The sequence below is a fragment of the Agelaius tricolor genome, unplaced genomic scaffold (assembly GCF_023055355.1).
Source record: "Agelaius tricolor isolate 1412-34295 unplaced genomic scaffold, bAgeTri1.0.p SCAF_11, whole genome shotgun sequence".
Taxonomy (NCBI): domain Eukaryota; kingdom Metazoa; phylum Chordata; class Aves; order Passeriformes; family Icteridae; genus Agelaius; species Agelaius tricolor.
This window is the reverse complement of record NW_027269271.1, coordinates 2716929-2734373: the sequence shown is the minus strand read 5'-3', so window position 1 is coordinate 2734373 and position 17445 is coordinate 2716929. Positions and strand designations below refer to the sequence as shown.

General features: G+C 44.3%; 1 protein-coding gene across 3 annotated transcripts in view; it reads right to left on the bottom strand.

The window, feature by feature from the left end:
* Window positions 1–372: 372 nt before the first annotated feature.
* KLHL20 (kelch like family member 20) overlaps window positions 373–17445 on the bottom strand; it is a 28013-nt gene continuing 10940 nt past the window's right edge. For 2 of the 3 annotated variants that reach the window (XM_071435812.1, XM_071435811.1), the window contains 10 exons: window positions 13719–13877; window positions 12586–12680; window positions 11269–11384; window positions 10314–10497; window positions 8844–8987; window positions 8495–8628; window positions 7190–7398; window positions 4539–4645; window positions 2757–2837; window positions 373–2662 (listed from right to left, as the gene is read on the bottom strand). In XM_071435812.1, the coding sequence (XP_071291913.1) occupies window positions 2632–2662; window positions 2757–2837; window positions 4539–4645; window positions 7190–7398; window positions 8495–8628; window positions 8844–8987; window positions 10314–10497; window positions 11269–11384; window positions 12586–12680; window positions 13719–13877 (1260 nt within the window). In that variant the 3' untranslated portion in view covers window positions 373–2631. Of the gene's footprint in view, window positions 2838–4538; window positions 4646–7189; window positions 7399–8494; window positions 8629–8843; window positions 8988–10313; window positions 10498–11268; window positions 11385–12585; window positions 12681–13718; window positions 13878–17445 lie in introns of all 3 variants that reach the window. The other variant, XM_071435814.1, reaches the window with a different exon arrangement.

Here is a 17445-nt window from a genome sequence, read left to right as displayed (position 1 = left end):
TTGAAAATAAGACTGTTACACCCAGGGCTAAGTTTTAAATCTAATGCTCAGCTCTTTCCAACAAATTTGCATAAATAATCTCTAAAAGCCTAAATTCTTATAGCCTCTTTTAACCCCTTCCTTGTGTTGTCCTCATTGTTAAATGCAGTTTTGTGAGCAGAGATAAGATTTAGCCAGACAGCACAGATACTTCCTTCCAGAAAAAGCTGGCTCTGAGTGATGTGAAGGATAACAAGAAACAGCAGCAGAGTTTTAAGCCTCTTTTACTGGGATTTATCTGAGGGGAAAAAAAACCCCTCCAGCATCTTTGTCCATATAAACCACAGAAAAACACCTCCCACTGCTTTCATTCACCCCAAGGAACAAACCAAGAACAGCATAGAAGAAATTTATTAAGATAGCACTATTTATACAAGTTACTCATGCTAGAAAAAAGCATAAATGATACATGTAAACATTTGTTTACAGAATACTTGTTTTCCTTGTAAAGGTGCAAATGATCTTCATATGTAAACACAAGAATACCGACTTTTAGGGGGGAAGGGGCTTTTATAAAAGTTTTAATGTCCCATTTATGACTGTAGTGTATTTTTTACTATATTCAAGCACATTAAAGTCTGAGTTACATGAATCAAACTATGAAGTTAAAGAACTTAAGGTGTCAGCACTGCCTTTTCCATCTCAAGAATTTACAGTCCTCTTTCTCAAAATGAAATTTAGTAAGGTCCACAGTTAGATCAGGTGCAAAAGTTCATTCTTCCATACTCAATAGAAATTACAGTAAAAACAGAACTGTTGAGTCTTGAGTTCTTCCCTGCTCTCCCCCCCCAGTCCTGGGTGACTCCACAGTTATTCACAGTGCCAGAAAACAGCCCTTCCCCTGCAAACTCTTAAATGAGCCTCACACCTTTCCCTGCTCTAACCACACACAGGCAAAGTGCACAAAAACCACTCCAAGAGAGGGCTTCATCCATCATGGTCAGGAATTCTACAGACACAGACAAGAGGGCAGCTGAGGTGAGGCTGGTCTGAGGTTTTCCAGCAGGAAGGAGCTGGCTGTGGGTCTGCCCTTCCAGCAAGAACACAAGAAGTGGGTATCAGAATGAACAGATGATACCTGCACCCTGCTTCAGACAAGAACTGGTATCAAACAGGCAACAAGAGGAAAAAGGCTTTTAAAAGTGAGCTAGAGCTAGGTGGATTTAAGTTCTGTCAGTGTTGCAGGATAAAGTACCAGTGTGGGTGTAGCCAAAATGTATTCCACACCCAGCTGCATTATTTCTGATATTATTCCTGCATTATTCCTGTGAGTGTAACAGCTGGGACCTGGGTGCAGTGTTCTCTCTCTGTCCTCACAAAGCTGCACCCAGCCTCAGGGGGGTCATGTCTGCCAGTGGGCAGAGTCCTGTCAGGGACTCCCCAAATATCCTATGACTCAGGATTCCATCATTTCATTGGGAAATCCCTGGCTCTGGGGGAGGGATTCAACATTCCTGCCTGGCTTTGAGGGTCCATGATCTGGGGCTTTGGGGACTTGGACACAACCACCACCACTGGACATCCAAAGAAGGACCAGGCCTTTCCACAGGACCAGTGCTTTTGACAAGACCTCATCCATCACTCTAACAGGACTGCAACCACTGTTAAAACAGGACTGGTTTTAAGCCACTCTTTGTGTATTCATTGCATTTATTGTCATCTCTTTATTGAATTGCAACTCTGACTTGAAATCTCTCACAAGGTGTTTCTGTGGGGTTAATTCCTCCCCTGCTGGTTCACCTTCAAACCAGCACAGGTTCACACACAGGAGAGAGGAGAGGAGAGAAAAGCTGAATTTTTGTACAGTAAAAAGGCATTGCTTGAAATCCTTTTCCTCTCACCCTTTTTGGGCACTTCACTGATTCAGCTGAGCGATGAGAGTTCCAGTTCTGAAAAGATACTCAGGGCACCCATCTCACAGCTCTCCTGTCCTCTAAGAGACCCAAATCATACCACAAGGGTTGGAACCACAGTAGCTGGCAGAACACAGCCCTGCCCAAACCACCAGCTGGTCAAAATGCAAGTCACACATATACATATATATATATATATAAAATACATATATATATGCACACACAGATGTATATAAAAAGCTGGAATCATCGCTGTGAGCGATACAAAGGAAATACATGATACAAATCAAATGAAAAAATAAATATACTCTGTGCACAGAAAAGCTTCTGTGCAAAGGTGGCACCTTGCAGGTCAAGTACTTTTTTTTTTTTTTTTGAAGCTCTCTGTAAATAAGGCAAAAGCAATGTTTTCTGTATCACTTTTTTTCTCTTTCGCCCACCAAACAGCTGCCACATCCCCTGCTCCCACAGCAGGAGGGAAAGCAGGAATGCCTCCTCCTGGCCAGACTCCCAGTACAGAGTGTATAGGCTCTACATCAGCATCCTTTTAGGCTACAATAACTGTTACAGTTTGGTTTATTCCAAAAATGTCAAACTATTTAGAAAAAATACGGACATAAGCAACACTTCTACTTTTGTCCAGTGGTTCCCTGGAGTCTGACAACGTGGTCTCCCGCGGGGCACGCTCTCACAGAAGTCAGTTTTTAGAATTCCATAGAAAGAGTTCACCGACAAAGAGTTACATTGGAGCTAGACCGTGCATACTAGAGCTGCAAAGAGGTCCAGTGTCAACAAGTCTCTTCAGGTTTGTTTTTTTTTTCTAGGAATGAGAAGGCAGGGGACTCCCTCCCTCTGGAAGCTTACCATATATGAGATTCACAGTGTGTCATTTTGATAACCCCCACGCCACCGCCCAGCCGCCGGTAGTTCATGCCGCCGTACAACCTGCAGAGACAACATTCCACAGTCACACCTCCTCCTCCATGGGGACACCAACCTCTGGGAGCTGCCATGGGAAACACTGAACCATCTTTCATGTCTGCTTAAAGTGAAGAAGAGGCTGTGGAGCACCCATCTTACACACTTCATAAGTTAACAGCTGTATTTGCTCGTGCCTTTTTCCCTCAGAACAGAAACTGCTGCTTGATTTGACACCAAATTTCTGTTAAATAAATGCTTCCTGCTCCCTGTCTGGTAAGAAAAGAACTTTGTAAGCTGTAGCTGACCTTAAGCTAGGTTTTGGGTATCACAGGACTAGGCTTAGTCCTCTCAATTCAACTAATTTAATTTGTATGTCTAAACCCTTACATTCAGCTGAAAAGAACCCTTCTTACCTGTCTGGTAAGAAAAGAACTTTGTAAGCTGTAGCTAACCTTAAGCTAGGTTTTGGGTAACACAGGACTAGGCTTAGTCCTCTCAATTCAACTAATTTATTTTTTCTGTCTAAACCCCTACAATTCAGCTGAGCCAACTGAGATATAACACATCCCAAGCACCATCTGCTGACTGCAATGGTGTCTGCATTTCACAGGGATATCAGATCCCTACAGATTGCAGCTGCATGTCCCCCTCTGTGCCACTGGAGCCTGCTGGCAGAACAGGAGAAGCAAGTTCTCCAAACAGCTTTGTTAAAGCCAAATTGCAGCAGAATCGTTTCTCAGTCAAGCTGAAAAATAAAAAATATCTTCAAGATACAAAAGAAAGGGAAGACCATGGAAGCTGGTCACCTATATTGAGTTCAGTGGAGGAAAAAACCACAAGCTAATAATACCTTGAATAATCTCCCAAGCTGTGTGAATGCCTGCCAGGCAGTCACTCCTAACTCTGGACTGTCACAGGGAATAGCTGAAACCATTCCATAAGGAACCTGATGTATGTACCACTCTCTCCTCAACTGGTTTCCTCAGCAGTTCAAAAGGTCCTGTGGCTCCATGGCTCACCAAACCAGGAGAAATTCCTCCACTGCTGCTCATGACAGCCATTCTCACCAGTGAAGGGTTAAACTACTATTATCACTAGTAAGAATAAGAACAATAATTTCTCCCCATTCCCCACCCTTGCTAGATCACCACAGCAGCAAAAATAGCCCCAGGAGTTTGATACTTTATGCTAATTGCATTTTGGAATTGAAAACACAAGCAATTGTTTTCAAGTATAGTTCTGACTAGAAAGGCTATTTTTCCTCTTTCTTTTCTGCTCAGCATATATTTTGATCAGCAATTTAATATTATTTGTCTCAGCTTGGAGATTCTTCCAGTGGCTGAATCCTGCTGATTTAAAGGAGAGTAACATCACGTGCTTGAAGTGTTTTGTCTCCACCGAAAGGATTCAGAAATCACTGCCTCACATTGAAAGCAAGAAGTGAACAGGCCAAATTCTACATGGTGGCTGTGAGTTCCTTCTGCTAAGGATAAGCTCAGTTTTACTGGGATGCAGGAGAGACTCAGCCCAAAATGAACAGAAGGGGCATAGTGAGATATTTTTCAAAATGTGGTTCTTTCTTGCAAGGCAAGAAGGCAGAATGGGAATGTTGTGATGGTTCTACCCCACACAAGTTCTCTGTCATGGTGTGTGCCACATTCCTACTTTGCCTGGGACAGCTCTGGCTGGATTTCACTGTTTGATTGCCACATAAGTTCAAGTTACCTCCACGTGTTGGCATCTGGATCAAACACCTCAATGGTCTTCAGGTATGTTGTGCCATCAAAGCCCCCCACTGCCATCAGCTGTCCATTCACCACAGCCAGGCCAACCTGCAAAACAGCCATCAGACAGCAGCTACTTAGCTGGGATACTGAAAAGAAGGGTTAAAATGAAAATATTAATGGAACTATTTAATAACCGAGTTTGGTGAAAGGCAGTCTTCAGGAGAGAGTTGGGGTTTTTCTCTTTAGGGCATGGCACAAATAAAATACCCTAAAAAATGAGACATGGAAAGTTAAATATGTATCTCAGAATAGAGAATCTCTCAAAGAAAAAGCAGAGGGTTCCCCTTATTGCCAGCTACAAGAAATAGAACTATCTGAGTGATGACAAATACATGAGAATCTAAACCTTTTCCATACAAAACTTATGTTCTGGACTGAAATTCTTCCCCAAGAAAGAATATCTACCAGCCCACAACACTTGGTTAAAGTAGCAGAACCACAAGCAAGCCCCTGGTCTCAAACCTTTCAGGTTGTGGCTTGGACCATCTGTAAGCACCTTGGCCTCCAGACTTTCTATTTAATCTTTGAAAACACTGAAACATCAAAACATGATCACTTCCTGTGATACTCTGTGGAGTATAACAGAAAAAAGGGAAGGTGCACATTGTAAAATGGTCCCTGTTTGGCTTTGAGGAAGTCAGGTGAGCTGCAGATACAGCTGCATGTGTTTAGCAGTTTCTATAGAAAGCAAACACAGAAGCAGCTGATAAAAAGTCAATGTGTAATGAGAAACTGAAGTAGACAGTGCTGGACAGGTCACTCTGTGCTTGGAGAACAGAAATAAATATGTGTTCTCTGCCTCAAAAACCAGTGGCTGCTCAAACTGTGAGTCATACTTGCCTCACCAGACACTGAACACTAACACACAGACAGAGCTCAGCCTCTCCTTACCACATAATCCAATATCTCATGATAAACACCCAGAGAATTTCCATCTCCCCAGCCATGATGGCTGCTGAGAACACTGCAGTAACCTGTTGTTCCCAAGAAATCACCACCATCAGCAGTGGATGGGAACTTGCTGTCACTCACAGCATTCAGGAGGAGAGGCAATGAAAGCCCAGGAGCCCTGTTCCCACACATGCCTCAAGGCAATGAGAGTCTGCTGGGAATATGTATCTGAACACATGCTAACCCAGTTTCCCAGCTTTTTCCTCTCAGCAAGTGGGTGTTTTTACCTCCTCATTCATCCAGAGAGATCCAGGTACTAATTTGATAGTGTTCTTTCATGGTGTTTCATACCAAGTACAGCTATGTCACCTAAAAGCTCCTCTGCTTCAGGCTTAGTTGGCTGCATACAAACCCCAAAAATATTTAAAAACACCCTCAAATGTCTCATTTCCCCATCCTCAACAGCTGTCTGTGGCATGACTTGGCTATCTCTCCACCCTCTAGTCCTGCTAGAGAGGTTTTTGCAAACTTTTTCCCTCACAAAGAAGAGGTGAAGATGCAGAGGAGGAAGCAGGAGAGCCTTGTGAGAAGACTGACACTTCACTGTGTGCTCTCCCCACAGCAAGAGTGACAATGACACCCTGCCCTGTGCCCTCTGTCCCCACATGGTGACACGTGGCACAGAGGAGCCCACCTGATGCCTGGAGGGGCTACCTAGAACAGGGGGCAGGCATGTTAAAGGAGTAAAGCAGGGTTTTATTAAAGGAATAAAGTAGGGATTTATTAAAGGCCTTCACAGGATACACCTTGGGCAGTACAAGATCTGGCCGGGGCTCCACCCAAGATGGATGACCAGTCACAAGTTTTCACACTTTTCTAAGTTTTGGTCCATTCCCATCTTGGGGTTCATTGTTCAATTCCAGCTCCAGGTTATGCAGTCCCATCCTCCCAGTTTGCTCTCCTCCATTCCCTGTTGGTTTGCACTTTTTGGGCCTGAAGCTGCAGCGGTGCCCTTGGTTCTGGGGCTGGAAAAGGATTGTTCTGTGTGACTGAGCTGTGAGGAGAACCTGCCAACACTTTATATGGAGTTCAGAGTTATAAACTAATGCAGTATGGAATCTGGAATATGTGGGAATCAGAAAAACAGAACTTCCACAGATACTGAAGGATCTGATCTGCAGCCTTGGAAGAAGCTTGGACTGATGTAAAAGTACAATACACAGACATTAAGCAGAAAAAACATAAATTTATGTTTCTATAGTTGTAAGAATATGCTTTAAATAAGTGAGAAACTGTATTGATAAGATGGTGAAGGGTTTGTAATGTAAGGGTGTGGTTGTATAGAATAAGCTAAGAGTTTAGAAGTTATGAGAGTGTGCAAGTGAGACAGAAGCCACTGGATAAAAGTATCCACAGTGCAGCAGAAGTAAATAAAGGTGATAGGTTAGAAAAGCAAAATAAATTCTGTGGCAACTGTCTATTGGGTTAGAAAGTTCTATATGGCCTTGTAACAAAGAACTTGTGACTCCTCTCGAGCCATGGCTGAATGCTTCCTCCTCTAAAACACCATGGGCTCTGAGACTGATGTTTATCTGAGCAAGAAATCATTCTTAGCTTGAAAATAGCCCCATCCCTTCATTTCTAATGGCAACAACGACAGGAAAATATGAAATGTAAAACCTGAGGCATCAGACTCACCCCGCTGCGCCGGGACGTCATGGCCACCACGGGGGACCACTGGTTGGTGCGTGGGTTGTACCTCTCAGCACTGCTGAGCTCTGTGGTGTCATCCCTGCCTCCCACAGCATAGATCATGTCCTGGTACACAGCACAGCCCAGGTGCTTCCTCCTGGTGCCCATGGGGGCTATCGTGTGCCAGCGGTTCTCCTGGGGGTTGTAGCGTTCCACTGCCGAGGGAGGGAGGGAGGGAAGGTGTGCGGTCAGCAGGGTTGGCAGGCAGTGGGGAGAGCACTTTTGGACCTCATTTCCACACACCAAAAATGCCATGAACCCCTTTGTTCTCTCTTTTCCTCCAAAGCCATGAACCCATGTGTTCTCTCTTTTCCAAAGCCATGAACCTCTTTGTGTTCTCTTTTCTTCCAAAGCCATGAACCCATTTGTTCTCTCTTTTCCAAAACCATGAACCCCCTTGTTCTCTCTTTTCTTCCAAAGCCATGAACCCCTTTGTTCTCTTTTCCAAAGCCATGAACCCCTTTGTTTTCTCTTTTCCAAAGCCATGAACCCATTTGTTCTCTGTTCCAAAACCATGAACCCCTTTGTTCTCTCTTTTCCAAAGCCATGAACCCATTTGTTCTCTCTTTTCCTCCAAAGCCATGAACCCATGTGTTCTCTCTTTTCCAAAGCCATGAACCCATTTGTTCTCTCTTTTCCAAAGCCATGAACCCATTTGTTCTCTCTTTTCCAAAACCATGAACCCCTTTGTTTTCTCTTTGCCAAAGCCATGAACCCGTTTGTTCTCTCTTTTCTTCCAAAGCCATGAACCCATTTGTTCTCTCTTTTCCTCCAAAGTCATGAACCCATTTGTTCTCTCTTTTCCAAAGCCATGAACCCCTTTGTTCTCTCTTTTCTTCCCAAGAACTCTTGCTAGTGTCTCTCCTATCTCCACACTCAAGAGGGAGCTGGCAATGCTACAAACTGACCAGCAGCAGTTTTACCTTTGGCACCTTCCTTCCTACAGCAAAAACGGCTGCTGCAGGAATTTAAAAGAAAAAAACTGCTTGCAACTCCTATGCAAATGATCAAATCCTTGTATTAAAGACATACTGCCAAATGAAGCACTGAGAAAGCAAACATATGACACACAATCAGGTAGTAGGGGCTCACAAGTCTGGAGAGTGAGTTATTGTATGGCAAAACAATATTGAAAGAAGAAAAAACTCCACCAACTGATCACTGAGATATTCAACAGCCATCTGGGGACATGACAGGCTCCCAGGACCAGGACAAGCCCTGCCTGGGATGAAGGGACAGCAAAAGGCATACCAGTATTGAGAGGAGATGTTCCATCAGAGCCTCCCACAGCATAGAGGAAGCCTCCCAGCACAGCCACTGCCACTCCCAGGCGCCTGGTGCTCATGGAAGCCACTCGAGTCCATTTGTTTTCTTTGGGATCGTACCTGGCAAAAGAATAAACACCAGAGCTGAGGGAAGTGCTGACCTCTTCACAAAGGGGCAGGAAGATTGGCTTTATTCTCCCCAAACAAAAATCCCTGTAAGATTTGTACAGTTCCTATCCCCTTCTCTAGCTTGTCTGCATTAGCTGCACCCTCTAAGAGAACCTTTTTCTTGCTGTGCCCTACTTTTTTGAAGTTTTTTTGGAATTAAAATGTACCTCTCCACAATGTTGAGACAAGAGACACCATCCTGGCCACCCACAGCATAGAGGTAGCCTCCAAGAACTGCTACTCCAACACTGGTCCTGCAGGTGCTGGTGGGTGCCACATCACTACTCCACTGATTGGTCTTTGGGTCATACCTGGAGAAAAAAAAAAAAACCACACCAAACAGCAAAAATTACCTGCCTAGGTCTGCTTCAGACTCTCCCATGCTTGGGAGCTCTACTAAGGCTGTGAAACTTGCCTATCCTGAGCTTCAACTGCAGCACAGCTCTTTGTAAGCTGGATAAAAGCCCTGAAGTGATACAATGCATCCCCTACATGTTATTCCAGGGATGTTCAAACTGCAGGTTGGGATGAATCAAGCTGGAGATCAAAGGTTCAGGCTCCTGAGAGAGACTGGCTGGCATGTGGTAACTTGCAGCAGAGTTAACTCTGCTCTGTTCCCTGCAGCTCACACAGGAACTCAGCCAGCACTGGGACTTCCAGATAAAATATGGAGGAACAAGATGGACCTGGGAATCCACAGACAAAGAAATGCAGTGCATAGCAAGGAAGTGCAGGACATGGGAGATACAACACAAGGGTCATTATCTGGGAAGTTGGGAGCATTCAGAGAGATAGGTAGGAAGAAGGGGAGGCTTGAGGTGGAAGGAGGTATTTCTACAGCTCATTGGGTTTGCTACAGGGCCAAGATTTAGAGTAGTAGGAGAGCTTGAGTCATGTGGCTCTCAGGCATGGGAATCGCCCTATACAGCTCCCAGAAACAGGCAGCTTGGTAAAACTTGTTTGACTTCAATCTTTCACAGGCCTAAAACTGACCTATTTTCCTTCTTCTGCCTATGTGCCAAGGTTCCTTAACTCTCAAGTTGCCACTTGACAAAAAAAAAATAATCCAGGATCTTTCCCTCAGCATTGAAGAAATCCCCACTGTAACCCCACCTTCTGTGCCTTGCTTTTCTCTGTGAAGAGAAATGTGGCCACAACCTTCCTCAACAACACTAAAAACAAACCCTCACTTGCAAGGAAGGTTAACCAGGATCACCACTCCTCCCAACACACCCACACCCATCTCCTAGAGACTGCCTCCTTATGCCAGAGGTTTGCCTTGTCCCATTAAGCTGGGGATAATGTGGCACAAAAGATTTTGCACCAGAGGTGTGTAAGGCAGGAGGAAACAGCAAAATGAACTCAATTCCTAAGAGGTTGCACCCAGGGTGCAGGTGAGCTGCAGATACAGCTGCATGTGTTTAGCAGTTTCTATAGAAAGCAAACACAGAAGCAGCTGATAAAAAGTCACTGTCTAATGAGAAACTGAAGTGGACAGTGCTGGACAGCTCACTCTGTGCTTGGAGAACAGAAACAAATAAGTGTTCTCTGCCTCCAAAAGCAGTGGTTGTCAAACTGTGATTCATACATGAACATTCACAGCTGAAATTCTGCACAGGGGCCTTATGGAGACCTACCTTTCCACACTGTTCAGGTAAGAGGAGCCATCATGGCCTCCCACAGCATAGAGGAGGTCGTCCAGGACGCTGACCCCGACGCCACAGCGCCTCTTGCTCATGGAAGCCACCATCCTCCACTCGTTGGTCTGGGGGTCGTAGCGCTCCACACTGGAAATGGCATCCCCACTGCACCAGCCCCCCACTGCAGCCAAAAACCAAACCAGGGTCACAAAAACACTCACTGAGCTCACACACTGCCTGTACTGGCACAAATCCCCCCTTTGGACTCGTCTCTAAGTTGCTCCTTCTGAGGTTTGTAATTATAAAACAGAAGGAGATTTTCAAGGGTCTGAACTGAAGTTTGGAAATGCTGTGGCTTGCACAGCAGCAAAGAAATCATGTGAGTAAGAAACATAAGTTAACTCAAACTTTCAAATACTAATGCACAGGTCACATCAGAAATAGGTTGGGAAGACTTTATGGGAACACCACCACCAGAAAATCCTGCCTGGAGTCTCCTTGCCTAAGCCAGTGGGAAAAACACATACAATCAGAATATCCTGAGTTGGAAGGATCAAAGTCCAACTCCTGGCCTGGCACAGGGGATAGCCCTAAGAATCCCACCATGTGCCTGGGGGTGTTGTCCAAATGCTTCTTGAGCTCTGTCAGGCCTGCTGCTGTGACCACTGCCTTGGGAAGTCAGTTCCAGTGCTCCACTGTGGGTGAAGAACCTTTATCCAATATCCAAACGAAGCCTCCCCTGACACAGCTCCAGCCCATTCCCTCGGGTTCTATTGCAGGTTACCAGAGAGCCCAGATCAGTGCCAGCCTCTCCTCCCCCCTCACAAGGAAGCTGTAAAGCATGATGAGCTCTCCTCTCAAGGCAGAGCAGACCAAGTGACCTCAGCCACTCCTCAAATGGCCCCTCCAGCACCTCCTGCTGACACACAGACACAGCTGCAGGGACACACACCTGCAAAGAGCACCTCTCCACAGCGGATGGGTTTGCGTGGCCTCGTTCGCGGTCCCTGCATCAGCGGCCGCTCCTGGGGCAGCAGCAAGTAGTTCTTGGCTTCATCCACCAGATCCCTGTGCAAGACAGGAAAATATTAACCCCCAGAGCTCAGTCTTGGGAGAAGGGGCCAATCAGAACTGATGGGAAGAGCAGCCAGCACTAGTCATGCACCTCAGGTATTGCCAAGTCACAGGAGAAGAGCGTGAGCGGCTCCGGTTAAACTCACGCTGTCACCTCAATGCTCATCGGCTGTTCACGAGCCACTGACACAGTGACAGCAGCAAACCAGCACCAGTGCTTGGCCAGAGCTCATAATAGATACAGCTTGCTATAAAAAGACTGATAAAAAAAATAGATATGACAAGAGATTTGTCAGGCTTACTGTGCAGAAAAGAAAAACCCAGTCTGCCTCAAGCTAAAACTGAACAGTCAGTGGTTTTGCCTCGGAAGAGAACAGGAGTTGGAAAGCACACAAATACATAATACACACATGACCAATAGATGGAGATAGTACCCTTCTGATGAATATTTTCTCCATCAGCTCTGGCCAGCTCACACTGTCCATCCATTCATGACTTGCCACCTGGACTAATCTTAATATTCCAAACCCTCGATTAAAACAAAAAAGAACAAAAAGTCCTCCTTCCCTCTACAAATGTGGAATTCCCCCAGTATGAATGCTTATTCAGGAAGAGAATAATTTAGCCTATGCCCTGAACTTCTTTACAATATGCACAAGACAGATCATTTGCTTTGTGGATGATACAGAACTCTGCAGAACCAGAAAGGTGAGACTCATACCATAAAAAGAGGAAATGAAAACTTCCCTGCATTATCCTTGTGGGAAAGAGCAGACTCTAATCCCAGAGTTCAATTCTGCTATCAAAGTACAGACATTCTACATAGAAAAACTACTTTAGATCCCACAGAGATCATCATGAAAGCCATGCAAGAGCTAAGCTGCAATAAGAGGCCATGACTAGAGGGGGTGAAATAAAAAAAGGCAAAATGAAAACCAATACACTGAAAAGTCTTTTATCAACAGTCAAACTGCACACTCAGAGTTTGCCATTTCACTGAAAACTTGAAAGAACAAAACCACTTCTAGGGTGCACCAGTGACTATTATGCAAATAGAAAACAATATTTCTTGCTTCTCCTATCCTGCCAGTTGCCAAAGACGAAATTATGAGGCACCACCCATTTACCAGTGACAAATGAGCACAGTTTCAGGGGACAACATAATCCAATTCTGTAAATGGCTGAAAAGATTTACCTGCATTCCTCATCACTCTTAATGAGTGGATCAGAGCCCACTGTACCCACAAGAAACTTGGGACTCAGCAGGGGCAGGCGGACGTGCTGCAGGACCTGAAACACAAACCACAACACCTATGGTGAAACCACAGATACCCACAGAGATGCAAGAAGCCAAATGGAAAACAAGAGAATCTTAGTTGAATGCAGCTTGTCTCACAGCACATTTGCCTTTTCAATATCCCAGTTTAGATACCCAGCAGAAAATCAGTCTTCAGAAAGGGACAATCCACTGAATCTATCAACAGCTGGAAACCTTTAGAAAATTACAGATGTCAAGACATCTGCCTGAACACTAGTTAAGTTAGTGGTTTTATCAAGCATTTAGCTCTCTTAAACCTGAGTTGTATTGAAGAGTAAATGAACAATAAGAAACAACACATCTTTCAGAAGAGGTTAGAATTTGAAGGCCCAAGCACATATAGACAGAGGCAAACAGTTATAAAAGCATTAAAAGCTGCCTTGAGAAGAGCAGCTTTTTCCAGTTTGGTTTGTTTACTTAAAACCATTTTCAAAAGCTTTCCAGTAAATAAAATTGCATTTAACATCTCTTTCCAAAGCAGAAACAGGGAGGCAGGCAGATGCTCACCTCTTTTGATCATCCAGCCCAGACTTCAGAGGCTTTGGGCTGACAGCTTTGTCAGAATGGGTTCTGCTCTGTGAAATGCCTTGGCTTAGATGAAGCATCACATTCCAACAAAACCATTGTGACAAGCTCCACTGTAACATCGTGAGGGCTGAGGCACAAATGAAGCAGCAGAGCTTAAAGAAGCACTGCAAAGTGAGACAAGCCTTTTCCTCTCCACTGTGGTGTTGATACGACTCTCCAAGCAGTGCAGGCAGGTTTGTCTGGACAGACTGCTGGAGTGAGCTCGTTTGGCAAGTCCTAGCTAGGAACAATCCAACAAATCCCCTAATGAAGGCTCTGGCCAGCCTAGATGAAGGACAGTGCAAGCCACCTAACACAGGTGGGAGTCAGAGAGAATTTTGGTGGCTTTACATCATTCAGAAGTGCTCTGGCACCACCCTAGCACCCCTCATTCCTCTGGCCCTGGATAAAGCAGCCTGGAATGTCTCTGTGCCCAAGATTACCTGTGGCAGCTGGGGTCTCCTCTCCTGGATGCTGTACTTCACCCAGGCCATCACAGCATTGAACACCTGCTCCTCGCTGCGCACGTTTAACTCGTCACTGGATATGATGTCTATGAGCTGGTTGGCAGGAAGCAGCATGAACTCCTCACTCTCCATCACCTGGGAAAGGCAGAGGAAAAAGGAAGGGAGTAAGGACAAAGCAGCAGAGCCATTCAGCACTTCATGGACTGACCCAGTAAAAAGCCAATCCCCATCAGTTCCAAGACCAACACACAAAGGGTTTGCTGCACTGGGCAGAACACAGCCCCCAGCAACACAACAAGACACTTATGGATGGGCATGCCTTTTACACCCTTTAACAATTTTAAAGGGTTAAACCACACTGATGAGGTTTCAAAATTCAGGAAAAACAAAGCCTTTCTTTAAAATCAGCCTCCTTGTTTGCTGTGTCTGATACATAAAGCAGAAATAAACCCGCAATAAATACGTGACTAAAAAGCAGCACTGGAGCACAGAGGAAAGCAAAACAGCACAAAAATAAGAGTCTCAAACAAGTTACCAGAGGCATTGCAGAGAACACACAAAGCCTGATTTGTGGCAGAACAGAAAATATTTCAGGAGACTCATCTGATCCTGCCTCTTTCATTTGCTCTAAATATACACATGGAGTGTGCAGTAGTCGAGATGCACTAAAGAGGGAATCAGAGCCTCCAGAGCCCCTAAGGACCGATCTCCTGTGAAAGTCAAGCCACTGACAAACACATTAATTCCTTCAGCATCCAAGATAGCAACCAAGTTTCTCAGGAGGCCTTGGCTGCTGCTGGGGGACTGCTCACACAGCATGAGTCACTCAGACTGCCCTGGGAGCTCACACACCACCACAGCTCCTGCACAGACACCAGATACATGGGGAAAGGTACAAGAATCAAAATTAAAACTGCAGAAATGGCCTGACTGATAACTGCCAGCTCACCTTCCCTGCAAGCACTCCCAGTCTGCAGCCTGCAATTTCCAAAAGGGACAGAAAATAACTGAATGCTGGCTTGCCCTTATCATCTGTGACCACATTAGAATTCCGTGACTTATTTCACAATTTGCTGCATAAATTAAAGAAAAACACTCTTTGACACGATCATCTCAACAGCAGTCAGCTGTGCAGTCCTTTTAATTACCTGAAGAAGTTATTTAAGGGCACTGAACAAATATGCAGTTACTGACAACAGAAAATATTATTAAAAAAGAACAAAGAGGACCATGAGATCAGTTACCAGCCTTGGTTCTTGGGCACCCTGAGCTTTTGGGGACACTAAAGGCCACAGCAAAGTTGGCCCACACACTCCTTCAGCCTTTAAGTAGGAACTGGGTTGGTCATTAAAGATCTTTATCAGCTTTTTTCCATTGTCTCCCTTCCTCCTACAAAGCTTATGTGTAAACTTTACTCAGATGGTTTTTAAATGCAGCTTTTGCAGAGCCTGGAAACAGCAGCTGTGGAAATTCCCAAGTTAAAGATGCTCATCCAGTCTCTCCCTTTTACCCTCAGGACACCCAGTAGCATTGATGCCCTCACAAAACTCAAAGCACTTCTTTAAACCAAATTATTACTACTGTAAAACTTGTTAGTTTACATAGTAAAACAAATCAGTATTTAAAATGCTTTGGCTTTTTTTTGGCTTAATTAGCAGGACACTCATAATTACCTGACTAATATTAATGATCTATTTGACTGACTTGCTTAGTGGACAAGAATTGGCTGGATTTCATTTCCTCTGCAGCATTCCTGAACATCAGTGCTTTTATAAACAGAGAGAATTCATGTCAGACTATACAATATAGAGTCCAATTTTTGTCTGTTGATAAAAGTGCAAGTTGTCCACCCATAAATACAATTTTTCCCTACACACAAATGTCAAGAGACAAAAAAAAAAAAAACCAAAGGCTGCTCTTGTACAGTGGAGTTGTTAATAGAACCATTTCACATTATATGCACAAAATCCACTAGGAGTTATAGGCAACAAATTAAATTGGGAGGAATAGAAAAAACTGACAAAAACATTTTACCAAGAAGTTAATGATGTAATGCAGCAATACACATAAAAATTTAATAGAAGCAGAGGTTAGCACAGCAGAGGACATGAAGCAATTCAAACTGCATTCAAAGTAACTGCATGGGTTGGCCTGGTGCCTGCTGCTCAATATTTCACCTTGGCACCCAGGAAATTCCCAGCTCACGTTGCTTTCTGCCAGCTGGGAGGAACAATGACCACACCGCCTCTGCACAGGAAGGCAAATTTTTTATCAGCTTTTGATTTCTTTTTTTATCAGTTTTCAACCTCCACAGTGGATGATGTTAAACAGACAAGTGCCTGGCTTCCCCCAGGGATCACCAAGGCACTCCCAGATGGAAAATACTGCCAGAATGGGATGCAATCCCAAGGAGCAGCACCACTGACACTGTCTGCAGAGAAACAGTGGGAGCAAAAGGAGTGATTGTTAAGGATGAAGAGCTGCAGAACTCCTGGGGCACTGAACTGGACACCAAAACCTGCCCTGGCCAAAGAAATAATGCTCTAATCTAAGCCTCACTTTTCCAGAGGCTGTGTTTAAGTCAAGTCAATTATAATTTGCATCATCTTCGAGGAAGAGTGCTCTCTTCTCTTTTTCCTCCTTGTGCTTTAACAGGGATAAGGAAGACAGAAAGTTGTCTTCAAGGGACTGCAAAAGAAAAGAGGCCCATAGCAAGCAGCTCTTAACAGCCAGCTGCATGTATTAATACTAAAACATTTTAAAACAAAACTGTCAAGCTGTTAAAATGTTATTTAGAGGCTTGTAAGCACGCCCTACTCATGTAATAACAAGATTTAATAACCAGTAAAACAACCAAGCACTGAAAATAAACAACCATCTGGACAGCATTTTGCTCCCCCACCTCCCCCCCCAAAAAAAAAACCAAAAACAAAACCAAACCAACAAATCCAGAAGAAAAGAAGTGCAGAGCAAGCACAGAGGATATGAAGTGGCCAGCTAAAATGTAGGGCTTTTGGAAACCACCAAGTTCTAAAAAAACAACCTCTCATCTTACCAGCAAATTCTATTTGGTTAGAAAAGATGTTTTTAATTGCAGCTTTTATAGTAAACTGATGTTTTGGATACCAAGAATTGTATTCACTGTGTCCAACAGTTGTGTTCTGTTGTGTTGCTCCTGCTCAGATTTTTCTGAAGTACTACCTGACTGAAATTAATACAATTCCAACCTGTTTCTTACATGTCAGAAGGGAAAAAAAAAAAGAGACAAGCTGCCATCACTCACAGCACTTCCATACTGCTGCTTCTCTGGGGAAACTAAATTAGCACCAGGAGTTCCTGGAGTTCCTCCCTTTGGAAAGGATCTCCCTGTGAAGCTGGTGGGAAGAGGAGATTTTTCTGCAGCAGTTCAGTAAAGACCCACTTTTCTCTGACTATTGCTCACACAATCCTTAATTATTATGTTGATCCTTCTCTGAACCAGCTGCTGACATTTTTTTTTTTCACCAAAAAATCATCTAGGCAGAATTAACAAAGGATGAGAAACTTGAGTTTATAAAGGTCAGCTACAATATTACACATCTGAATTACTTTCAGACAGCTTCTGCTGAATAATAGATGCAAAACTCTAGTTCTGCTACAACCAGGGATTTGAAGACTCCCCTGAGGCAGCCTCACACTCCCCCAAACACCCACTTTTCCAATC